Raw genomic sequence first — 26,574 nt, forward strand, 5'->3', positions numbered from 1 at the left:
TTTTGCCCATTTTGAATTGGATTATTAGATTTTTTCCTATTAAGTTGTTTGAGCTCTTTATATAGTCTGATTATTAATCACTTGTTAGATGGATAGTTTGCAAATATTTTCTCCTACTCTATCAGTTGTCTCTTTACTTGATTGCTTTGTTGTGCAGAAGCTTTTTAATTTGATGTAATTTCATTTGTCCATTTTAGCTTTAGTCACCTCTGCTTGTGGGGTAGAGAAATCTTTACCCAGACCAATACCCTGGGAAGTTTCCCCAATGTTTCTTGTAGTAGTTTCCTAGGTTGAGGACTTATAATTAAGTCTTTAATCCATTTGGATTTGATATTTGTAAACAGTGACAGATAGGAGTCTAGTTTCATTCTTCTGCATATGGATATCCAGTTTTCTTAGCACTGTTTATTGAAGAGACTTTCCCCAATGTATATTCCTGGTCCTTTGTTGAAAATGAGTTTACTGTAGATGTATGGATTTATTTCTGCATTCTCTATTCTGTTCCATTGGTCTATGTGTCTGGTTTTATGCCAGTACCATGCTGTTTTGGTTATTACAACTCTGTAGTATAATTTGAAGTCAGATGATGTGATTCCTTCAGTTTTGTTCTTTTTGCTAAGAATGGCTTTGTCTACTCTGGGCCTTTTGTGGTTCCATATAAATACTAGTTTGTTTGTTTTTTATTCTGTGAAGAATGTCATTGGTATTTTGATAGCGATTGTGTTGAATAAGTAGATTGCTTTGGGTAGTATGAACATTTTACCAATATTGATTCTTCCAACCCATGAGCATAGAATATCTTTCCTTTTTGTGTCCTCTTCAATTTCTTACATCAATGTTTTATGGTTTTCACTATAGAGATCTTTTACTTCTTTGGTTAAGTTTATCACTAGGTATCTTATTTTATTGTAGCTATTGTCAATGGGATTACTTTCTTGATTTCTTTTTCAGCTTGCTTGCTGTTAGCATGTAGAAATGCTATTGATTTTTGTATATTGATTTTGTAACCTGCAACTTTACTGACTTTGTTTATCAGTTCTAATAGCTTTTTGGTGTAGCTTTTAGGATTTTTCAAATATAAGATCATATCATTTGCCCACAAGGATGATTTTATTTCTTCCTTTCCATTTTGGATGCCCTTTTTTTCTGCCTCTTATCTGATTGCCACAGCTAGGACTTCCAGTACTATGTTGAATAACAATGGTGAAAGTGGCATCATTGTTGTGTTCCAGATCTTAGAAAAAAGGCTTTCCCCCACTGAGTATGATACTATCTGTAGGTTTGCAATATATGGCTTTTATTTTGTTGAGACATGTTCCTTCTACACCTAGATTTTTGAGGGTTTTATCATGAAGAGATGTTGGATTTTATCAATTGCTTTTTCAGCATCAGTTGAAGTGATCATATCTTTTTTGCCCTTTATTCTGTTGGTATGATGTATCACATTGATTTCCATGCATTGAACCATCCTTGAATCTCTGGGATAAATCCAACCATGACCAAGATGAATGATTTTTTAATGTGTTGTTGAATTCGGTTTGCTAGTATTTTGATGAGGATTTTCACATCAATATTCCAGTGATATCTGGCCTCATAGAATGAGTTTCAAAGTATCCTCTCCTCCTCTATTTTTCAGAATAATTTTGAATAGGATTGGTATTAGTTATTCTTTAAGTATTTGGTAGAATTCAGCAGTGAATTCTCTGCTGGAAGACTTTTTATTATGGCTTTAATCTTGTTAGTTGTTATTGGTATGTTCAGGTTTTGGATTTCTTCATGGTTCAATCTTGGTAGATTGTACCTGTCCAGGAATTTGTCCATTTCTTCTGGGTTTTCTAATTTATTGACATACAGTTGCTCATAGTAGCCACTAATGATCATTTGAATTTCTGCAGTATCAGTTGTTATTTCTCCTATTTATCTCTGATTTTATTTATTTTTGTCTTGTTCTTTTTTTTAGTCTGGCTAAAAGTTTGTCCATTTTGTTTAACTTTTCAAATTTTTCAACTTTTTGTATTGTTTATTTCATTTCAATTTTATTTATTTCTGCTCTAATGTTTATTATTTCTTTTATTCTACGACTTTTGGTTTTGGTTTGCTCTTGCTTCTCTAGTTTTTAAGAAGTGTCTTTAGGTTGTTTGTTTGAAGTTTTTCTCTTTTTGATGTAAGCACTTATTGCTATAAATTCTCCATTTAGTAATGCTTCCACTCTATTCCATAGGTTTTGGCATGTTGTGTTTCCATTTTCATTTGTTTCAATAAATTTTTCAATTTCCTTCTTAATTTCTTCCTTGACCCACTGGTCATTCTAACACATATTATTTAATTTCCAAGTGTTTGTATAGTTTCCAAAGTTCCTCTTGTATTGATTTCTAGTTTTATTCTATTGTGGTCAGAGAAGCTATTTGGTATAATTTCAATTTGAAAAAAAAATTTAAGTCTTGTTTTGTGGCTAGCATATCGTGTATCCTTGAGAATGATCCATGTGCTGAGGAGAAGACTGTGTATTCCGCAGCCATTGCATAAAATGTTCTATAAATATTTATTGGGTCCATTTGATCTATAGTGCACATTAAGTCCAATGTTTTTGATTTTCTGTCTGGATCATCTGTCCAGTGCTGAAAGTAGTGTGTTGAAGTCTCCAGCTATCATTGTATTGGGTCTCTCTCTCTCTCTCTCTCTGTCTTTAGCCTTAATAACATTTGCATTACATATCTGGGTGCCCCAGTGTTGGGTGCATATGTATTTACAATTGTTATATCTTCTTGCTGAATTGACCCTTTTATCATTATATAGTGACATTCTTTTTCTCTTTCTATGGTTTTTGTCTTGGAATTCATTTTGTCTAATATAAAGATATCTATTTCTGCTCTTTTCTGTTTTCTATTTGCATGGAATGTTCTTCGTTATTATCCCTTGAATAAACTTTCTATCTTTATCTCCTCAAGGCCAATGACTCTTATACTTGTCCTTTGGAGGCTCTTTTTTAGATCTTGTAGGCATGCTTCATTCTTTTTCATTTCTTTTGTGTTTTGTCTCTTCTGAGTATTTTCAAATAGCCTGTCTTCAAGCTCATTGATTCTTCTGCTTGAGAGACTTTGATACATTCTTCAGTGTGTCAGTTGATATTTTAGCTCCAGAATTTCTGCTTGATTTTTAAACATTATTTCAATCTCTTTGTTAAATTTATCTGATAAGATTCTGAGTCCCTTCTCTGTGTTATCTTAAATTTATTTGAACTTCCTCAAAACAACTATTTTGAATTATCTGTCTGAAAAGTCACATATCTTTGTCCCTCTGGTATTGGTCCCTGGTACCTTATTTAGTCATTTGGTGAGGTCATGTTTTTTTGGATAGTCTTGATGCTTGTGGATGTTCATCAGTGTCTGGACATTGAGGAGTTAGGTATTTATTGTAGTCTTCACAGTCTGGGCTTGTTTGTACCCATCCTTCTTGGGAAGGCTTTCCAAGTATTCAAAGGGAATAGAATGTTATGGTCTAAGTCTTTGGTCACTGCAGCTGTATCAGCACTAGGGGGCACCCTCAAATCCAGTAACATGGTGATTCTTGCAGACTCTTCGACGTACCACTTTGGTGCTCTTGGAAAATACTTTGGATTACCAGGCAGAGATGCTTGTTCCCTTCCCTTAACTTTCTCCAAATGGAGTGTGTGTGTGTGTGTGTGTGTGTGTGGTGTGTGTGTGTGTGTATTGAGCTGTCTGGAGCTGGCAGAGGGGTGACACAAGCACCCCTGTGGCCACCACCGCTAGGATTATGCTGGGTCAGATCTAAAGCCAATACAGCACTGGGTCTTTCCCAAGACCCGCAGCGACCACTGCCTGGCTACCGCCAATGTTCACTCTAAGCCCAAGGACTCTTCAGGCAGTAGGTGGCAAATACAGCCAGGCCTGTGTCCTTCCCTTTATGGTGGCAAGCTTCCCACTGGCCCAGGGTGGGTCCAGAAATGCCTTCTGGGAGGAAGGACCTGGAGTCAGAAATCTTAGGAATCTACATGGCACTGTATTCTACTGCAGCTGAGCTGACACCCAAACCAGAAGACAAAGTCTTCCCACTCTTCCCTCTCCTCAAGGAGAAGGAGTCTCTCCCCCTAGTCACCACTGCCCCAGGCCTGCAGCGAGTACTGCCTGGCTACCACTGATGTTCACTCAAGGCCCAAGGGACTTCAGGCAGCTTGTAGTACATGCTGCCAGGCCTGGGTAGCTCCCTTCAGGGCAATGGGCTCCCCTCTGGCCTGGGGCAAGTCCAGATCCAGGAGCCAAGGCCTAGAATCCAGGCCCCAGGAGTCCGCTTGGTGCTCTCTACTCCACTGTAGCTAAGCTGGTACCTAAGCTGCAAGACAAAGTCCCCTTTACTCTTCCCTCTCTTTTCCTCAGGCAGAAAGTCTCTCCCCACAGCCATCACAGCTGGGTATGTGCTAGGTCAAACCTGAAGCCGGCAGAGCACTGGGCCTCACCCAAGGCCTGTGGCAAGTACTGCCTGGCTACTGCTGGTGTTTATTCAAGGCCCAAAAGTTCTTTAGTCAGGAGGTGATGAATTCTGCCAGAACTGGGTCTTTTTCTTCAAGGCAGCAGGTGCCCTTCTGGCCTAGGGTATGTCTAAAAATGTCACCTGGGAGCAAGGGCCTGGAATGGGGTCCTCAGAACTCTGCCTGGTGTCCTATTCTGCTGTGGCTGAGCTTGTATGCAAGTTGGAAAACAAAATCCTATTTACTCCTCTCTCCTCTCCTCAACAGAAGGAGGGAGTCTGTCCTGGAACAGCGAGCTGCACTGTCTGGTGTTGGGGGAGGGGGTGAAACAGGCACTCCCTTGGCTGCTCCAGCTGGTGTCTCTCGAGGTCTTTTGCACCCCAAGTCCATTGGCTTTGAGCCCAGAACAGCATCAGGACTTGCCCAGGAATTTCAGTCCCTGTGGTCCTAAGTTTATTTAGATCCCCAGAGCACTTTAGTCCATGGTAGTGGGATGAATGCTTCCCCTCTGGCTAAGGCTGGTCTAAATGCTCCCTCTGTGGGCAGTGGCCGAATTCTGCCCTATGTTGCTTTTCACTGTGACAGGCAACACTGAGTTCCAATGCAAAGTCCCACAATCACTGTCCTCTCCCTCCCCCAAGCATACAACATTCTCTCTCCGTGCCACACAGCTGCTGCCAAGGATGGGAACTTGTGTCAGCAATTCAAGACTGTCTTTCCTATCCTCTCCAGTGCTTCTTTCCTTATATGATGTTAAAACCACTATCATTGCTCACCTGATTTTTTTTGTTCTTACGAAGGTGCTTCCTTGTGTGGACAGTTGTTCAATTTGGTGTTCCTGGGGGATGGGAAGATTTCTGGAGGGTTCTATCTGGCCATCTTGCTCTACCTCCCCTCCTAAATCTTCTATTGTTTAAAATAGAAGTGTTGTTACTTTTATTTTACAGATGAAATTACAGACTCCCTAGATTAAGAAGTGCTGGAATCAGAAATTGAACCTGAATATTTTTAAATTCTAAATCTAGTAGTCAAATCCATATTTTAAACTACTGTTTTTGTTACATGATTGGTCGTTTTTGTAAATTTATACCATCTATACTTAAGAAAGAAAACAAACCTATCATGACAACAATACAAAGAAAATAGGATGACAGTTTCCGTAACTCATCTGCACTTGTTTAAGTCCTAGAAAGTTATTTGAAAAATATCTCATGTAGATATTTTTCCAGTTCTGTGTAATGTCCCAATTTTTTTTTATTTCTTATAGCACTTTGTTTGCATCTCTTCTTGGAAATTAATTAAACTATCTGAAAGTCAGTGTTTCCACCTACAAAGTGAGAGTAGCAATTCCTACTTACAAGTAAAGGTTATAGAAAAATAAATAAGAGACTGCCTGGCACACTGCATGGAAACATAACATGTTTTCAAAATAAAAAGTGCTAGTCAGGATCCCTGCCCAATTTGCGAGTCCATTCATGGACTCCTATTTGTGCAATTGCCTTATTTTCTTCTAATCTAAGGGTCAACAAATTATAGCTGATGAGCCACATCCAGCCTACTTCCTCTTTCTGTAAATACAGTTTGGTTGGAGCCCAGTCATGCCCTTTCTTTTACACACTGCTCTGGCTGTCTCCACGTTACAACAGCAGAGTGGAAGAGTTTCAACAGAGTTCTAACAGCCTACAAAGCCTAGAAAATTTACTATCTAGTACACATTTTACAGAAAATGTTTTATAACCTCCCCTTTCAAGCTTCAAGTTCCTCAAGGAATGACTTTCTGCATGACTCATTCATTCCCCCCCAGCACTCAGCACAAGTTCCTACAAGTGGCCAAGGAATAATTCTTAAATGGTTTTCATTTCAGGAGTCAGCATCATGGAAAACAGCTACGACATTTTTTGCTTCACTCTTTCAGTGGATTTCACTACTTCTAAAAAAAATAGCATATATTCTTTTAAGTTTATACATGACTTATATGTCAGTGGAATAATTTTTGTCTTATGCATTTGGTCAAATAAAATTCCTACCATTTTTAAGGGCTTGCCAAGTGCAAACATCACTATTATTCCGTTGTTAGAATAACCCTAGAGGCTAGGAATCATTATTCCAGTATTCTAATAAAGTAACTGTTTAGATAAGTTAAATAACACATTCCAGATGCCAAAACAATATTTCAAAGCCAAGTCACTACTGATATTTTGCCCACTGTATAATTTATAACCTCAATTAATAGAATATTGTGTTTGTCTGTTTCTCTACAATGGAGAAATAGCTGTGGTATTTTTCAGTGGATAGACTGATTTTCTCAATGATACTTTGTTCTTATTCAAAGTTCTGGGCTTAGCATTACAAGAAAAGCAAACCACATTCATTCATTATTAGTTTCTATCTATAATCCAGTTTCCTTCATAGCACTTACTACTATTGATAATTATTATACTCATCTGGTTGTCTACATGTTTTCTTCCTGACTCCCGCACTAGACAATCAACTCCATAAGAGCAGAATAGTGCTGTTTTAGTCACCATTGTATCCTCAACACTAAATATGATGTTTGTCACATACTAAGAACTTAGTAAATTTGCATTGGATGACTACATTGAGTAACTGAAACTGTTTGGCATCTACACTTACCACAAGTCTCTTGTTCTTTTGAAGCAATACAACGATTCTATTTAGTCAGCTTAAAACTGAACCTTCATCTGCAACGTTATCCATTTTGCATAGTCCTGACCTTTGCTGTATTGCAACCCTGGTATTTTCCACTCTGTGACCACCCTCTCTTCAGGAGCTTCAGTCAATATGAAACTTCTCTGGGCACTACTCCTGAGTAACCTCACCAGTAACTCTCATTAGCTCATTCTTTTCTTTTGTCCATCACATTTATATGATTTGGTTGGGTTTTTGTCCTCTTATTTCTTGGGTTTTTGTCCTCTTATTTTGTGTTTGTCTGACCTATTTCTGGCATTAGATTTTAATTGATTTTCTTTGTCCTATAGAGACTAGTTAATTATTTTCTTGCTATTGGAGACTATGTCAAGTAACATATGTCTTTTTTTTTTCTGAATGCCAGCTTGCAGTTAAATGAAATATTTGTTGAGGAAAACATAACATCACTTGTTAAACAGCACATCCCTGATGCCAAATTATCAGCCAAAAGCGAAGGAAAACTTGTTTATACATTACCCTTAGAAAGAACAAATAAATTTCCAGGTAATGTGCATGAACACTATGAAATAAAATATGTGAATAATAGTCATCATCATCATAATTATTATCATTACAACTAACATTTATCAATGTCTTACAGTATGCTCAGGTACTGAAACATAATCAAAAGAATAGTACAATAACTGAATTATTTTCTGTATAGTGGGAAATAGAATTACATTCTAATAGTTGTATTGTAATGCCTGGGCATTTTAGAGGGCTTCTTTTAGTCCTTCTTCCCTAGTAGTGTGTAACATAATATTCTAGTATTCATAAATGTACACAAACCCAAATGGTTGAAAACCTCTGGCTTACGCACTACATTAAACAGCCCTGTGATGTGGCTATCTGTCTCGGTGAGACTTTTGCAATAACTTTGGGTTTTTCAGGCTAACGCATAAAAGTTTACTAACTATGTTTGTTGTTCAGGGAACTTGTTCCTTAACAATGGGGCACTATAAGGGCCCACATTAGTGGTTGAAACAATTAACCTTGCTGTATATGTGGTTAACAAAGACATATACATTCATTCAAATACACATTTTATGGTGACAACACAAGCATTCCTTAGAATCATCAGGTAAAGTGTTAAGCAAATTCTGATTAGTACTTTTTAACAGTAATTATAATTTAAAGAAAATTTGTAGACGTTTTAGGTGGAATGAAGAATGACGCATAATACTCATTATGAGCTTAAATCTTACTTCTTTTCTACCTTTCTGTATGAGGTATTCTAGTCAAGACAAAAAGCTTTTAACTTATCCTTTTGCCCAAGCAGGAGCTCCAGATGGAAGCCTCAGGACTTCTGTAAGCACCCTAGTATTAGAATTAGGTTTTTATTTAAGCTTGATTTAACCAGTGTAATTCAAATCCATGCAGGCAGGGGCACTGTTCATTGCTTCATGAACAATGACAGATGCATAAGTATATTTTGGTGAACGAACTAAAGAATGAATAGATATAAAATTGCTAGAGCGAATAATCACTGTCGCAATTCCAGGAAAATTCCCTGATTCAGTTCCACATTCTCTGCCTGTTAGGTCTTGTGAATTTTTTCTTTCATTGTTAGAAACAGAAAATTTTTAAATGGTTTATATGTCTTCTCTTTAACAAATATTTTCTAAACTACAGAATATTCTGCACCATCCAATTAATTCTCAAAAAATTAATTCCTTTCCTTTCGTCAGTTAGAGCATAAATGGCTCCCATTTATATGTTCTCTAGAAAAGACTTTTCAATTAATTAGGCTTAGAGTTGAAAAACCCAGAGTCTCATAATTAAATTTTAAAAGGAAGTCAGAAAAAACTAAGATTAAACTTTAATAGAAATGCAAATGAATATAAATTAATGTTTGATAAAGTAATATTTGGGTTGTAACACATGATGTAAAATAGAAAATAATATATAGAATTTGCAGAATAAGATGATCTATTATGAAATGTTAATTTTCAAATGTTTTTGACATATCACAAGTATAGTTTCACAGATTTGTGCTTATTAGTTTGAAAAATTGTCTTCAGTTCACTTGTGATTCTTGTTTTAATTCACTGCTGTATGTGTATTCTTTAGAACTTTACAAGGATCTTGATAGCTATCCTGACCTAGGAATTGAGAATTATGGTGTTTCCATGACAACTTTGAATGAAGTATTTCTGAAGCTAGAAGGAAAATCTACAATTAATGAATCGGGTAAATAAAATGCATGAAAATTATTATGTAAAAGCACATATTTCAAGAACACACTGTTCCAAAGATGTGATTACAAAATGTGGGGTTCATGATTAAGGCTCTTCTTAGACAAGCTTGTGTAAAAATGAAACGCATCCCTGTCAACATTGCTTTGTAGTTAAAAATAATCCATTTTTCTACATCCAAGGCTCACTGCACTCATATTAGCCCTAGGCTTCTAAGGGCAATTTCAGACAAAACATTTATTCTAAATCATAAATTAATATAAAACATGAACCCACAGATCTAAAACACTTAAGAACCCCAAACAATACTTTAAAATGAAACTATTAAATTCCTGTAGGCCAGCAATAAAGAATAGAGTCTTAATTAGACATATTGTACTGTTCCACAGATCTCAGATTCTCTGGTGTCAGGTTTTTCTTTTTTTTTCTTTATGTTAGAAATTGGACAATATCTATCTACCTATTTTCAAGGTCACAAATAACTTATTCTCTTGTGTTCAGACTGTTTTGAAGCCGAACATAATAAACTCTATTTCTGATACTGCACTTTTTCATTCTAACATTCTCATTTGTTCTTTTTTAGAGTTTCAGTTCTTTACTATTTCTCATCTGCTCCCAATATTGTCCATATTTTCCAGTAGATCTTATAACATATTTATCATAGTTATTTTTAAACTTGTGTATTTTAATTCTAACATGTGGACCGTGTGACTGATGACCGTTATCAGTAACTGACTCTGATTTTTTTTCCTCTTCCCTATGGGTTATATTTCCCAGCTTCTTCATATGTCTTGAAATTTGTATTTTATCATGGATGTTACTTTAACAAAACAGGAACACTGAGGTAAACAATGGCCAGAAAATGGCATGACTCTTCCTCTGTCCAACTACTGATGTGGATGGCAGAACTGATCTAATTTGTATTTGGCAAGTGCCTGGGCTTTTGCACAGGTTTTATTAGATTCAGTCCACTCCCAGCTTCAAATGTTTTAAAGGTAGAATCAGGTCTTTCCCTTAGACGTGACTTTGAATTATAGCACTGGAAAAATTCGATATATTTCTCTATAGCCCTACTATCAAATATCTCGATAACGATTAATCTCACTGATTTTCAGCCTGTCATCACTTTTTGTTTATTTATTTGTTAGTATACATCTCTCCACTCCTCATTCAGTGACTGGACCCTAGTGGACTAATGTATTACACAAAAGGAAAGACCCATGAACCCTGATGATGTCTTGCTCAAGACACTATGCAGCTTCTTGTGTTTCTCTCTCCGTTTTTCTGAGTATCTGCCCCCAGCTACTGCTGTACTGTTCCTATGCACTTAGGAAAGGCTCCACGAAAAAAAGTTCGTAGATGCTGTAAACTTGTTTTGTGACTTAGGTACCCCATGATTCTAGTCAGTTATATCAGCCCACATATAATCACAGAATTTTTTAATCTGGGCTGCTTTCTTTTCACCTACCTATGGTGGTTTTCTCCTTTTTCCTTTTTCTGCCATGTCCCTAAAGATGAAAGCTTCCACAGGAATCTTCTCCCCCGAGAAATGTTTCCTTCCTTTATACATGTTAGTTTTTTTAGCTTTCTTTGTGCTCTCGCCCATCTGATGGATTAAAAATAACTAATATTTATTCCCTTGGTAAGACAGGTTGACAGTCTCTTGCAACTAACGAGAAGCAGAATATCCCTGAATTATTATTATTATTATTATTACTTTTTCTTTTTTTTGAGATGGAGTCTCCCTCTGTCACCCAGGCTGGAGTGCAGTGGCACGATCTCGGCTCACTGCAAGCTCTGCCTCCCGGGTTCATGCCATTCTCCTGCCTCAGCTTCCCGAGTAGCTGGGACTACAGGCACCCACCACCACGCCCGGCTAATTTTTTTAATGGACTTTTGACCACTATCTTAAGATCCTTATATCTTCATTCACAGTGTGTTTTGTGTCCTGTCACTGTACTTATACATTTACGGGTGTGTGCTTTTTGAGGTTTGATATTAGGCTTATTTTAGCATTATACAATGGACAGCATCCTGGGTATCCAGAGATTATAGAGAACACACAAATGAATGCAGTCTCAGAAACTATTCAAAACTGAATAGTTTTGAAATCTCTGCAGTAACAATTTATAGCTAACTCCCAGTTTGTAGCTTGCCATTTACAGTTTACTCCCTGTTCAGAGCATGTCAATTTGTAGCTTCATTGAACATGTAAGATATTTGTTTCCTTTACTGACTTTCCAAGTCATTTCTAAGCACTGTGATGACCTTGCCTATTTATCTTGACCTCTGTAATGTATTGTCTGTATCCAAATTACCTAAGGTCTCCTTTCTATCCCTTTTGTTCAAGAAATAAATATTTCTTCTATTTCTGTATTTTAAGGCAGTAACCAGCAAAACCACATTATACCTATAGTAACGCGGAAGAATCTAATCATGAGATCCTTAGCAGAGCCAATCCCTATAGTAAGCTCAATAAAGTACATATGAGTTGCTTATTTTATGTTTTGCAGATATTGCTATTTTGGGAGAAGTACAAGTGGAAAAAGCTGACGATACTGAAAGGCTTGTTGAGATGGAACAAGTCCTCTCTTCACTTAACAAGATGAGAAAGACAATAGGTGGTGTGGCTCTCTGGCGACAGCAAATCTGCACAATTGCAAGGGTTCGCTTGTTAAAGTTAAAGCATGAAAGAAAAGCTCTTTTAGCACTGTAAGTATCAGAGTTGCCATAGGTTTTCTTTTTAAGTCAATGCGTTAAAAAGCAAATCTAAGGTATAAAGGCAAGCAAAAAAACACAAAGATATGATGAATTAGGCAGCAGAAAGGGAAAGCATCACAGTGGAAGCACAGGAGAAAGGCAGAATCTTGACATCCAAAGGACAAATATTGCATGAAATTTTATGGGATATCCAATGGCCAAAAAGCAACAGGAGAAATGAACAAAGGACAAATCTACGGTTTAACATCTTGAATTTGGAGTTAGTAAAAGGACAAAATACTCAAGAAATGTGACAGTTAATTGTGTTTAATTTTTATAATTTCTTTATCCCATTACATTATAAACTGCTCAGAGAGTATTAGATCAGGAAATGACATTGCATTCATTTTGGCAATTTTCTTTTGTGTAGGCTATTAATTCTAATGGCTGGATTTTGCCCTCTTCTTGTGGAGTATACGATGGTGAAAATATATCAAAACAGTTACACCTGGGAACTTTCTCCTCATTTGTATTTCCTTGCTCCTGGACAACAACCACATGACCCTCTCACTCAATTACTGATCATCAATAAAACAGGTAAAATGGTGGATACTTGATTTCCAAATACATTTACTGTTCAGAGCAGTACTTAGAAAACATAATCATGAGAAAGAAAATAGCTTTTCACTTATTCAGCATGTGTTAAAAAACAATTTATGAAACTTAAAGATAATAAATACAGGCCCCCAAAGAAGCAGGAATAGGTAAAGTATTTTCTAAAGGAGAAACATCTGGTGGCAACTTGCTAAATGAAAGAGTTTGTACCAAAATAGCATTTTTAACAGGTTCATTAAGATATACTTCACATGCCATACAATGTATCCATTTAAAATGCACAATCCCATGGTTTTTAGTGTATCCACAGAACTGTGAAACCATCAATACAATCCCTTTTAGAATATTTTCATCACCCCATAAAGAAACCCCATACCGAATAGCAATTACTCCCATGTAGTCCCTCCCCCAACTCCTCAGCAATCACAAATTTACATTCTGTTTCTATTGATCTGTCTACTCTGAACATGTAATATCACTGGACTCATACAACATGTGATATTTGGTGACTGACTTCTTTCGCTTAGCATGTTTTCAAAGTTGATCTATGTTGTAGCATTTATCTATGTATCAATACTTCATTTTTATTGTTGAGTAATATTTTATTGATGGTTATACCACAATTTATTTATCTTTCATCAGCAGATGGATATATTTTTTCCCAATAATTGGATATTATGAAAAATGCTGCTATGAATGTTCATGTACAAGGTTTTGTTTGAACATATGTTTTCATTTCTCTGGGGTGTAATCCTAAAAGTAGAATTGTTGGGTCATGTGGTAACTATGTTTACCCTTTGAAGGACCTGCCAGACTGTTTTTCAAAGTGACTGTACCACTTTATATTCACACCAGACATTTTTGTGGGTTTTTTTTTTTTTTTTTTGAGATGGAATCTCGCTCTGTGTCACCAGGCTGGAGACCAGTGGCACAATTTCGGCTCACTGCAACCTCCGCCTCCCAGATTCAAGCGATTCTCCTGCCTCAGCCTACCAAGTAGCTGGGACTACAGGAGCTTGCCACCACACCCAGCTAATTTTTTTGTATTTTTGGTAGAGACGAGGTTTCACCATGTTGGCCAGGACGGTCTTGATCTCTTGACCTCGTGATCCGCCCGCCTCAGCCTCCCAAAGTGTCGGGATTACAGGCGTGAGCCACCGCGCCCGGCCTCACATCAGCAATTTTTGAGGATTCCAGTTTCTACATAAGCTTGCCAACACTTATTTTTTGTTTTTTCTATTACATGCATCATAGTGTATGTCAAGTAGTATCTTGTGATTTTGATTTGTATTTTGCTAATGGCCAGTAACGTTGAGCATCTTTTCATGTGATAACTCATCAGTTGTACACCTTCTTTGTAGAAATGTCTGTTTTCTTTTGAAAAAATGGATTGTATTTTTAATTGAGTTCTAAGTGTTATATCTATATTCTAGATAAAATTCTTTTACCAGATACAGTAGGTCCTCATATTCAGATTCTGTATCTAAGAATTTGCCTATTCACTGAAATTTATTGGTAACCCCCAATTACATATCTGTTGCATTTCATGATATTTACAGATATGCTCAGAGAAGTGACAATTTTTAGTCACCTGATGTACACATTTTCAACTGAGATTGAACAAAATGACACTGCTTTCTTGTTTTAGCTCTCATACTGTAAACAAATGCCTTTTTGCAATCTATTTCATGCCACATTTTTCACATTTTTGTGTTTTTTTGTGGTGATTTTGCTGTTTAAAATGACACAAAGAATAGTGCTGAAGTGTCATTTAGTGTTTCTAAATGCAAGAAGGCTGTGACATGTCTTTTTCTAGTTTTTTTTTTTAAGGTTGTCATTATGAACAGATGTTGGATTTGTCAAATGTTTTCTCTGTGTCTACTGAGATGATCATGTGGGTTTTATACCATATTATTTTCAGACATTAAACCAACCTTGCATTTATAGGATAAATCATACTTGGTCATGGTGTATAATCCTTTCCATTTTCTCCCAGATTTGGTTTTCTAGGGTTTTGTTGATAATGTTTTCCATATCTATTCATAAGGGATATTGGTCTGTAGTTTTATTTTATGCTAATGTCTTTAGATATCAGGGTAAAACTTGCTGCATATAATAAGTTGGCAAATGTTCCCTGCACTTTTTTTTTTTGAGACTTTGTGAAGGATTGACAATTTTTGTTTATTAGGTAGAAATGTACTAGTGTAGCTATCTGGGTGAGGGATTTTCTTTATGGGAAGTTTTGTAATTAGCAATTTGATCTCTTAATTGTTACAGGTCTCCTTACATTTTATATTTCTTCTTGTATCAGTTTAATAGTTTCTGTCTTTCCAGGAATGTTTCCATTATACTATATTATCTAATTTGTTGTTACACAAACATATTCCATTTTAATCCTTTTAATCTGTAAGACTGGTATTCATGCCCTCTTTTTGTTCCTGATCTTAGTAATTTTCATGTTATTTTATTTTTCTTGGTCATCCTAGCTAAGGGTTCCTCAATTTTGTTGATGCTTTCAAGGAACCAACTTCTAGCTTAATTGTCTCTATTGTTTTTCTATTGTCTATGTCACTCATTTCCAAACCAATATTCTTGGTTTCATTTCTTTCTGTTTGCCTTGCATTTAGCTTGTTCCTCTCTTTTCAGTGTCTTAACACAGAAGTTTCACTTACTGGTTTGAGATTTTTCTTCTTTTATTTAACATAGGTGTTTATAGCTATAAACTTCCCTCTAAGCTATGCTTTCGCTGCATAGCGTAAGTTTTGGTATATCATGTTTTAATTTTCATTTATCTCAAAATATTTTCTAATTTCCCTTGTGATTTCTTTTCTGACTCATTGGTTATTTAGGAGTAGACTATTTAGTTTCCAAAAATTTGTGATTTTCTAAGTTTTTGTTGTTGAATTCTAAATTCATCCCTTGTGGTCAGAGATCATAGTTTATAAAATTTCAACCTTTTTCGATGTGTTGAGGCTTGTTTGATGTCCTTGCCTTTAGCTCATCTCGGAGAATGTTCCTTGCGCACTTGAGAAGAATGTGCATTCTGCTGTTGTGGGTGAAAATTTGTATATTTCACTTTTCAGAGCTATTTTGTATTTTGAGTCTCTGTTAAGTGCATATATGTTTATAAATGTTATAACTTCCTGCTGTTTTGACCTTGTTTTGACCCTTCTATCATTAGAAAACGTCTCTTATTATTTCTAGTAACATTTTTTATTTTCATCTATTTTGTCTGATATTAGAAGAGCCACTCCAGTTTTCCCATGGTTTTATCTTGCTTGATGTATTGTTCCACCTTCTGCTTTCAATCTATTTGTATCAATGAAATTTAATATGTGTCTCCTGTAAATTTAATTTGATATGTGTCTCCTATAAACAGCATATAGTTGGATAGTGTTTTAAAATACAATCTAACAATCTATGCCTTTTGAGTGTATTATTTTATTCACAAATCATATTTTTACTAATAATGTAGGATTTGTATCTGCCAGTTTATTGTTTGTTCTCTGAATGTCTCATGTCTTTTTTGTTCCTCTATTTCTTCTTTACTGTTTTCTTTGGCATTGAATATCTTCTAGTTTAATGATTTAATTATTTTAATGATTTTTTATTATATTTTTGAATTATGTTCTTGGTGATTGTTTTTGGGCCTAGAATATACATCTTATTTTAATCTACTTAAAGTTTACACAGATTTAAGATTAATGTAACAAAGTCTACAAATATGTGCTTACTCTCCTTTCTTCTCTCAGCTTCTTTAAAAGACATGAAATCATATTGGGTAATAGTTGTACCAGTGTATTGCTGGTTTAGAAACATATAGATGTGATATGTGTAATAATAACATCAAAATGGGGAAGAGTGAATACAGCTATATAAGAGGAAAGAGTCTGTAGCTCATTGAAATTTTTATTTACCATTTCTTGTTCTCTTCATTTGTTCCTGTGAATTCATATTATCATCTTATGTGATGTCCTTACTCCAATACAGCTAGGCTTCCACCTGCCTCCTTTGTGCCATTGTTTTCAAATATTTTACATGTCTATGTTTTACAGCCTCAACAATAAAATTATATACATACTGCATTATACATTTGCTTTTAAAATGAGTTAATATAAGAGAGGGAAAAATATGCATTATACTACCAATTATAAGTACATAGCTGTGTTTGCTGATCCTCTTTAGCCTTTTCACTTGGATTCAAATTGCCATCTGGGGTTATCTGCTTTCAGTTTTAAGTATTTCTTATAAGGCAAGTCTGCTATAACAAATTCTTCATTTTTGTTTATCTTGGAAAAAAGTTCTGTTCTACCTTCATCATTTTTTATTCGTTATTATTTTTATTTTTATAGATTTACAGGATAAAAGTACAGTTTTGCTACATGGATATATTGTGTAGTGGTGAAGTCTGGGCTTTTGGTGTAACCATCACTCAAACAGTGTACATCATACCTATTACCGACTTCATCTTTGAAAGCTAGTTTTGCTAAATATAAAATACTTGGCTGAATTTTTTTCAGTACTTTGAATATGTCATTTTACTGTGTTCTGGCTTCCTTTGTTTCTGATGAGAAATCAGCTGGGTTCTTATTGGTGTTTCCTTACACATCACCAAGGAAACATTCTCTTTGCCTTTGTCCTCACCATTTTTACTCTGATGTGTCTGGGTTTGGATCTCTTTGCATACATCCTACGTGGAGTTGGTTGAACTTCTTGGATGTATAAAGTTTTTAATTAAATTTGGTAAGTTTTCAGTCATTATTTCTTCAGTGGTTGTCTTTCTCTTCCTTTATCTCTCTCCTCTCCTTCTGTAACTTCCATTGCATATGAAATAATGTGATTAATAATGTCCCACATTTTTCTGAGGTTCTGTTTTTTTATTGTTGTTGTTCTTCAGGTTGCATAATCCCATTTAATATATCTTCAGGTCTGCTAATTCTTTCTGCTGACCATTCAAATCTACTGTTGAGCTCCTTCAGTGAATTTTTCATTTCAATTATTGTACTTTCAACTCCAGAATTTCTATTTGGTTCTTTATTACTTAAAATAACTTTTTATTGGTATAATCTATGTCATGAGACATTGTCATCATACCTTTCTTCACTTCTCTAAACATGCTTTTAGTTTTTTGAGCATACTTACAATACCTGCCTTGAAGTCTGTTTTTTAGGTTTGCTATCTCAGCCTTCCAAAGGCAGTTCTTGTTGCCTACTTTTTTTCCTGTATAAGAGTGACACTTTCTTATTTTTTAGCATGCCGCATAATTTTGGTTGAAAACTGGACATTTAAAGTAATAGATTGTAACAACTTTGAATAATGACCCCCAACTTGTCTTGAAGCTTGTTATTATTGTTTACTCATTTCCCCTGCTTTATACAACTCTGATGCCATTCTTCAGAGGCATAACTTTGGCCATGTGCATTGTTCCCCTGAGATGGCAATAGATTTAGCAGACCTTTCTTTGTCTCTTTTCCTGATCTCTCCATTACACTGGCTAACTCTACTGGTATCACATTCAGTTGTTACGCACCACCAGTAGCAAGCTGATTGGCCTATTGTTTTCAAAAATGCCCATATGCATAAATTGCTCCACAGTTTGATCCAATTACAGTAATTCCCTCTCATCTGAAACATTACAAGATCCCCAGCAGATGCCTGAAACCATAGATAGTACCAAACTAATGGCCATCCATAAGAACACGTTTCTGTTCATGTTTTTTATCCACAAATTTATCACCTTTTCCATCTTAACTAAGCACTTATCATGCACTATGGCTATAACTTCTACAGTTTGAGGTGCAACAGCAAGACTAGCATGAGTTTCTTTTTTCTTCTTCACAATTTGCAGAAGAGATTTGCTCTCAGAGTAGATCTTAACAACCTCAGCATACAATTCTTTTTCGTTTCCTTATTAAGTCAATAACTTTCACCTTTCCACTTAAAGGAAGCAATATATGGCTGCTCTTTGACATATCCAAATTGCCAGCATTACTCCTCTTGTGCTTTGGGGCCACTATTAAGTAAAATCAGGGTTAATTGAACACAAGCACTGTGATGTCTTGACAGTCGATCTGATAACGGAGGTGGCGATTAAGTGACTAATGAGTAGGTAGCATATGCAGTGTGGACACAGAAGACAAGGGGCTGATTCATATCCTGCACAGGACAGAGTGGACGATACGAGATTTCATCCATCTGCTCAGAATACCATGCGATTTAAAACTTATACAATGTTTATTTCTGGAATTTTTCATTTTGTATTTTAGAGATGCAGTGGACTAAAAGTAACTAAAACTGCAGAAAGTGAAACCATGGATAAGGGAGCACTACTATAAATATGGTCTTGTTTGTAGGAAAAGTCTTTGAAGCCAATTATTGAGGTTCGTCCTCTCCACAGAAGGGCTCTTCTTAACTCTCTGTTTTGCTGCTCTCTCTAGTAAACTTTTAGCTGGTGTATGGTTCAACCAAGGGAATTGCAATCTCCTGTCAATTGCTTACCAACAAAATTTTGATGGTTTTTAGTGCACTCTTAGGCTGAACTTCCCCAAACTCTGTTCCAACTAAAGTCAGTTTATTTAGGGAGAGTTTCAGCACATACTGTTCTTATGGCTTGCCACTGCTCCTGAAACAAGAATCTCACCATTGCTTCAGAGCTGGAAGCATGGATCATGCCTGATGCTCTTGCTGTGGAGCCCCTGATTTGTGAGCAGGGTACTTGGCAGGGGTGGTGGCCTCTGGTCTTCTCAGCTTGCCTCTCCTGTCGTGGAAACTCTGCCCTACACATGAGATGGGACAAGGATGATTGTGTCCTGGTGTTTTTGGCCTCTTATTCCTAGGATAGAGCTTCCACCTTAGGATTAGGGAATGGGTGGAGGAAGAGAACTCCAGATCTCTTAGCCACTCTTGCCTGGTATTGATCTTCTGCAACGCAGATGTGGGGAAATGAGAAAAGTCGATGGGAAGCCCCTCCCATGAAGATACTATAGCCCTGAACTGGGCTTGGGGAATAGGGATCCCTGTTCTTGCCCACACCCTTTCAGAGTGAAGCTTCTATTACACAGATCTGGGAAGGAAGTGGGGAGTAGACGGATCAGGCTGTGGCTCAGATGCCACAATTTCTCAGTGTTCTTACTGAGATTTAATACATTTTATTAAATAAACGTGTCATCATTTTCTGTATGCTCTTAGAACAATTTCAAAACATTTTAATTTGTTGGTTTTTTAGGAATTTTTATAAGTTATGATTGTTTTTCTGGGGAGAAGGTCTACAGAGCTCCTCACATTGCTAGTCTACATGTTGTCTTCCGGTATCAAGAAAATTTTGAAAATTAATTAATAATCTAGCAGTAGTAAAATGACTTTTAGCAAATTTGGTGGTTAATCAATGGAAGTTATCAGTATCATTAAAGCTTTATTGGTTATGGACATTCATTGCAAGATTCTAAAAAGAAATCTATTTTGAAAGACATTTGGAACTAAAAAAATCTTTTACATTAATAATAATCATAAGCAAATAAAAATATCATGAAGGAATTCCATGAGAAATAATAGATGTTATGTATGTTATGTAGAAAATATCCTGACAGTCCATATTACTGCATCACATAATGACATTAACTGTAATTTGACTACACAACTTGACATTAATTTTTTAGTTTTGTGATACCCAATATCTTTAACTACACCTTAGGGGCAAGCATTGATGACTTTATACATTCTGTGGAGCACCAGAACATAGCTTTAGAAGTGGATGCATTTGGAACTAGAAATGGCACAGATGACCCATCTTATAATGGAGCCATCACAGTGTGTGGTAATGAAAAGGTATGCAGGTCTCTAATAATCTTTCTGAAAAATGTGAAAAGCTAACATAATATCAATATATTCAGGCTTCCAACTTAAGAAATAAAAATGAAAAGCAAATACTGTTTTCATTTATTACTTAGTGAATTGTATTCACTGGCATAAATAATTCATATATCCATCATTGTCTACTGGCACAAACTATTAGCAAAATACATACTATAGAATACCTACTATCAAGACTATATATAAGTTCAAACATTTCATGTTTCCCCTCAAGGATTTTATAACACATGTATTCCAAAACTTCTGTTTTGTTCTTAAACAATAAACACTGAACATATGATTCTGGCCTCAAGCAAGACATCTGGTGTCCTAAATATCAGATACCTGATTTAGTTTTACTATATACATGTTTTGATTTACTTATACAGTATTTGATTTTACTTACACAGTGTTTGGCTTTTTATTATGATTATTTAACACCATATGAAAAACATAACCTCTTAAATTAACATGTCAAATTCTGACTTTTTTAGAGAACAAAATGAAGATATTTGAGAACTTATATCCTACTTGTTATATTTTAGAATTACAGCTTTTCGTTAGCATGCAATGCCAAAAGATTGAATTGCTTCCCAGTTCTTATGGACATTGTTAGTAATGGGCTACTTGGAATGGTTAAACCATCAGTACATATCCGAACTGAAAGAAGTACATTTTTGGAGGTAAATATATATAATCTTACAATTCCTGACTCTCCTCTATCAGGAATCTCCCAGATCACCCTTTTAAGTGCTGGAATCTTGTTTTTATTGAGTAAACCACTGCATAATAAATTAACATTTGGACTCATTCTAGTTCTGTGACTTTGGAAAATCAATACCTTTTCAGAGCTTCAATTTGTTTAAAGTAAAATAAAATGAACAAAACATTTTTCAAAGAGAATATGAAGCAATAAAAATGAAATCTTACAGCACTGTGACCAGCACAAGAATAGTGAACAAATGAAACAAAGGAGAAAGGAAGGAAAGAATGAAGGAAGGAAGGAAGGAATGAACGAATGAATGAAGGAAGGAAAGAACGAAGGAAGGAACAAATGAAGGAAAGGGCTTTATTATTACTTTTAGAAATTTTACAAAAGAAATTCAAGACAAAGTTCAGGCTAGAATTTCAGACTATCTACATTAGAATTACTGCAGATTCTTGTCAAAAATATTAATTCCCCTGGCCTACTCCAGACCAATCAAACCACTTTTCCTCATGGGGGTGGTGAAAGGAGGGAATCTATTCTTAAACAAAGGTCCAAGTGATCGGAATGTATACAGCCCTTTAAGTTTAGAACCAGAATAACTATCAGTTTGTAATGATTCCTTTTTAATTATTGAATACATACATTTCTCCCTTTCAGAGAGTTCTTTGAGCACATAGATCATGTATTTTTAACACTTTATAAATACCTTGTACGTAGGAAAAAACCTGTAACATGATAAACATGAAACAACTTAATTGTTAAATACATAAGTGAGTGTTAGGCTCATCAACTTATCTACATCTCATTCTAGGGTTTTATGATAATACATATGGCCAATAATCATATACTCATGTATACATAAAATGGACCACATATCTGTCATTCTTTTAAATTTATTTTTAGAGGCAGGGTCTCGCTCTGCCACCCGGCCGGAGTGCAGTGGCGGGATCATAGCTCACTGTAACCTCGAACTCCTGGGCTCAAGAGATCTTCCAATGTTGGCCTCCCAAAGTGTTGGGATTACAGGTGTGCGTTACTGCACCCAGCTGCCATTATTATTTTCATATGGCCCAGCAAGATCTTCAGTTTCCTTCTCACACCATATCTCACTGTACTCAGGAAGTAAAACTTCCTTTCATTAAGGATGTGCAAGAAAATCATTAAAGTAAATGATTTTAGGGACCTACCAAGTATTAATTAATTTTGGAATATATGCTATGGTTCACTTCATTAACATTTTGTGACTGTGAAGACCTTTTAATTTTCTGGTTTCTGAGAGCAGTATGCAATAATTGGGCAAATTGCCTCAGACTTCTATCTATCAAGATATCCTGTTTCAACTAGAATTAATTAGATACCGACCAGCTCAGCTGACTTTGTATTTATGTGCCCAATATAGTCACTTTAACCAATATCCCCAGCAACTCATTTTATTCTCTATTCTACTTTACCTGCTCATTGCCCCCAAAGTCAGAGTTTTCCAGATTTTCAGAACTTGCTTGTATCCTGCCCAAAGTCAATAGATTGGCCACTAAGTATTGACTCTACCCAGTACTCAGGACATTCTGGAAGCATCCAGATAATAAGCTATAACCTTACCATCTATGGTTAGCAAGTGTCTTTCTGGTGACCAAGCTGAAGACCACCAGGCTCTGGTTAGAACTTTCTTCAGTAATGTGTTTAATCAAAGAAGCAACTATGTGAATCATGAAAATAACATGGGACTGGCTTTCAAGAGAGTTTGTGATCTTTTATCCTTAAAGATTTTTACAAACAGGAGTAACAACAGATGGAACTAGGGCAAAGATTTTCTTGGTGATTTTGTTCTCCCTTCTAGTACTTCATCTCTCCTTTTGCATCCTCAACCAATATTTATCTGGTCTCATGATGTACCTAAAAAACTAACTTATCACTGTACCCATAAAATGTTGGATATTTTTTGAGTCAAGCTGTCACATTTGAGATAAAGATCAGCTAAGAAATTGAATGTATCAACTGTGAATTATAATGTATTATTTAGCACCAAAATAAATTTTAGAATCATAAGGCAAGAAAAGAGAAAAATCTTGTTCTTATTATTTTACAAATGTTATCAGTGCATTCATCTTTTCAATCACTTATCTGTAAATTTGAGTATAAAGCCAAAAGTTAAGTGTGAAAACTGGAAGGATAATGAAGGAGTCTGGGAATCTCAAAAGGGACCTAAGGCAGAATTATGTAAACTTAGTCTAAAATTTTAAAAATGTATTCCAGAAAATTAACTTTAAATTTCTTCATTCAGTTCATTGTATTCTTTGGGTTTTTCAGAATGGACAGGACAATCCAATCGGATTCCTGGCATATATCATGTTCTGGCTGGTTTTAACATCGAGTTGCCCACCTTACATTGCCATGAGCAGCATCGATGATTATAAGGTAATAATCAGTAATTGCAACTTCCATTATGTTGCATAATTGAAAGCAGAAGGTAATTTTACAATTTTTCATAAGAATATTTCTAAATGCTTAATTGAACAGCCAATTCAGACATAAATTCTAAGTTATAAAAATGAAAGAAAGTTTTATAAGTTGAAATACATAGATAAATAGGTAATAGAGAATTATTCTGAACTTTATCTGGATATTCCAACAAGCTAGAATAGACACACCAACTCTGAAAAAAAAAGCAAAGCTGGAAAATATGCTTCTGACTTCAAGGCTCACTACAAACTTGTAGTAAGTAAGAATGTGTTGTATTAATTAAGAATAATTATGTAGATATTTTAAATGAAATAGACATTTCAGAAATAAACCCACACATATATCAATTGATTTTCAATAAAATTACCAAATAACTTAAATAGGGGTAAGATTAGACTTTTCAACAAATTGTGGTGGAACAAGTTGGTATCATTCTGAAAAGAAAAATGTTCTTAACATCCGTCACATGCACAAAATTAATTTGTAATGAATCACAGATCTTGTGATAGGCAATATTTTTCAGATGGGGAAGAAGAAGCATATGCTATTTTAAAAAAGATAACTTGAACTTCATCAAAGTTAAAAGCTTCTGCTCTTTGTAAAACACGAATAAAAAATAAAAGGTAGCCGAGCTTGGTGGCTCACGCCTGTAATCTCAGCACTTTGGGAAACAGAGGTGGGCGGATCACCTGAGATCAGGAGTTTGACACCAGCCTGGCCAACATGGCAAAAACCTGTCTCTACTAAAAATACAAAAATTAGCTGGGTGTGGTGGTGCATGCCTGTGGCCTCAGCTACTCAGGAGGCTGAGGCAGGAGAATCGCTTGAACCTGGACTGCGGAGGTTGCAGTGAGCTGAGATTGCGCCACTGCACTCCAGCCTGGGCAACAGACCGAGACTCCATCTCAAAAAATAAATTAATTAAATAATTTAAAAATAAAATAAAAGGCAAGCCACAGGCTGGGAGAAAAATATTAACTATACTTATATATGTGACAAAGATTTGTATCAAGAATATGTAAAGAACTCTCATTCCTCTGTAATAGAGGATAACCTAATTTTTTAAATGGACAAAGTATTTGTATATATACTTTACCAAAGAAGATGACAGATGGAAAATACTCCCATGAAAAGATGGTTAATGTCATGAGCAATCAGGAAAATAGCCTCAATGAGATAGCTCTACACACTCAATAAAACTAATAATGTTAGAATGACCAACACTATCAAGAGTTTATGAGGATGTGGAGAAACCGGAACTCTCATGCATTGTGGGTGGGATTGTAAATTGTACAATCACTTTGCAAAATAATTTGGCTGTTTCTTATAAAGTTAAAAATATGCTTATTGTTATAACCTAGCAATTCTTCTCCTAAGTATTTACTCAAAAGAAGAAAAAACATCTTTCCACATAAACACTTGAGCATTAATGTTCTGAATAGCATTAATCATAACAGCCAACAACTTGAAACAACCCAAGTGTCCCCCAAGCAGTGAACTGATAAACAAATTCTGATATAGCCATACAATGGAATACTATTCAGCAGTATAACAGAAGGAACAACTAATAAATGCACCAACACAGGTGAGTCTCAGAACCATTACACTGAGGGAATGATAACCACAAATAATTAGGTACTTTTAATTAGGATGATTTAATTTATATAAAATTCTTAGAAAGGTAAAATTAATCTATAGTGACAGAAGGTAGGCTCGGGGTGTGGGGGATCACTTGTAACCAGTGGTAAAGGCTATTGACTGCAAAGGATCATGGGAAACTTCAGGGGTTGTTCTCCACCTTGCCTATGATTGTGGTACAGAAACATGCATTCATCAGACCTCATTCAGCTATATATTTAGTATGGGTACTTTTTCTTGTTTGAGAATGATACCCCCCAAAATTAAAAAGAGATTGTTGAAATAAAAGGAAATGATATTTTTGGAAATGCGAGAACTTGAAAAGATAAAGAGAAAACTTCAATATTGAACTGACAACTTACAAATGTTTATTTACAGACACTCATTAATCCAAACGAATCTATAATGTGTTTACAAATTACCTGAGCATCTTGTTTAAAAGATGATTCCGATTCAGTAGTTCTGCAGTGGAGGCAGATTTTGAGTGGCAATCTTAGGCGGTGAATTTATATGATTAATAACCCAGGCCAACTCCCATTTTTGTGACTTTATGGAAAAAGTCTATGAAACCTTGTGTAAGCATCTCTACTATGTCATCTTCATCTGTTTCGTTTTCTCTCTCTCTCTGTTGCCCACAAAAAGAGTATATGATTTATGTAATGTTCCCTTTTCATGTGGAACATGCAGGAATCTCAAGAAATTCTATTTACTAGTTTGATGTAACTATAAGTCTTTCTGGTGTTAACATAATCCAAACTTTAAAACTTCCTCCGCAGGAACATGAACACTTTCTTTGGCTTTTGTGATGCCACAATTTCACCATGTTTATCCTAAGACTGTCCATTGTTTGTCTCCTTTGGAGATCCTCATTCCTCTATGTAATATTTAAATTTCGGAAATCCTCAGATATTGGCCCTTGGCTGTCTTCTCATGTTAGATACCATTCTGTCTTAGGCAAACCCATCTAGCTCTATGGCTTCGAATCCCCTCTACTGACTGGTCACTCCCAGATCTGACTCTACCTCAGATCTCTAATTGTATCTAATTTGACCTCCAAGGTTGATACAAACTCCCTTCTCAGCATTTCCACAGTAGGCAACACAGATGTCTCAAGTTTCATGCTTCCAAAACTGAACTGAATGTAGAGCTACTTAAATGTCTTCCCCCCTTGCTATTTTCTCCATATATAGCAGCACCACAAGCTCAGTCATTTC

At 35.6% G+C, this 26,574-nt stretch overlaps 1 protein-coding gene across 3 annotated transcripts in view; it reads left to right on the forward strand.

Annotated features, from left to right (window-relative positions):
• ABCA8 (ATP binding cassette subfamily A member 8) overlaps positions 1 to 26,574 on the forward strand; it is an 87,882-nt gene that overhangs the window by 40,035 nt on the left and 21,273 nt on the right. For all 3 annotated transcript variants that reach the window (XM_019028250.4, XM_055386982.2, XM_055386983.2), the window contains 7 exons: positions 7,560 to 7,699; positions 9,266 to 9,385; positions 11,904 to 12,102; positions 12,521 to 12,687; positions 20,396 to 20,529; positions 21,099 to 21,236; positions 23,570 to 23,677. In XM_019028250.4, coding sequence (XP_018883795.4) covers positions 7,560 to 7,699; positions 9,266 to 9,385; positions 11,904 to 12,102; positions 12,521 to 12,687; positions 20,396 to 20,529; positions 21,099 to 21,236; positions 23,570 to 23,677 — 1,006 coding nt within the window. The remainder of the gene's footprint in view (positions 1 to 7,559; positions 7,700 to 9,265; positions 9,386 to 11,903; positions 12,103 to 12,520; positions 12,688 to 20,395; positions 20,530 to 21,098; positions 21,237 to 23,569; positions 23,678 to 26,574) is intronic.

Source organism: Gorilla gorilla, chromosome 4 (genome assembly GCF_029281585.2).
Source record: "Gorilla gorilla gorilla isolate KB3781 chromosome 4, NHGRI_mGorGor1-v2.1_pri, whole genome shotgun sequence".
Taxonomy (NCBI): Eukaryota; Metazoa; Chordata; class Mammalia; order Primates; family Hominidae; genus Gorilla; species Gorilla gorilla.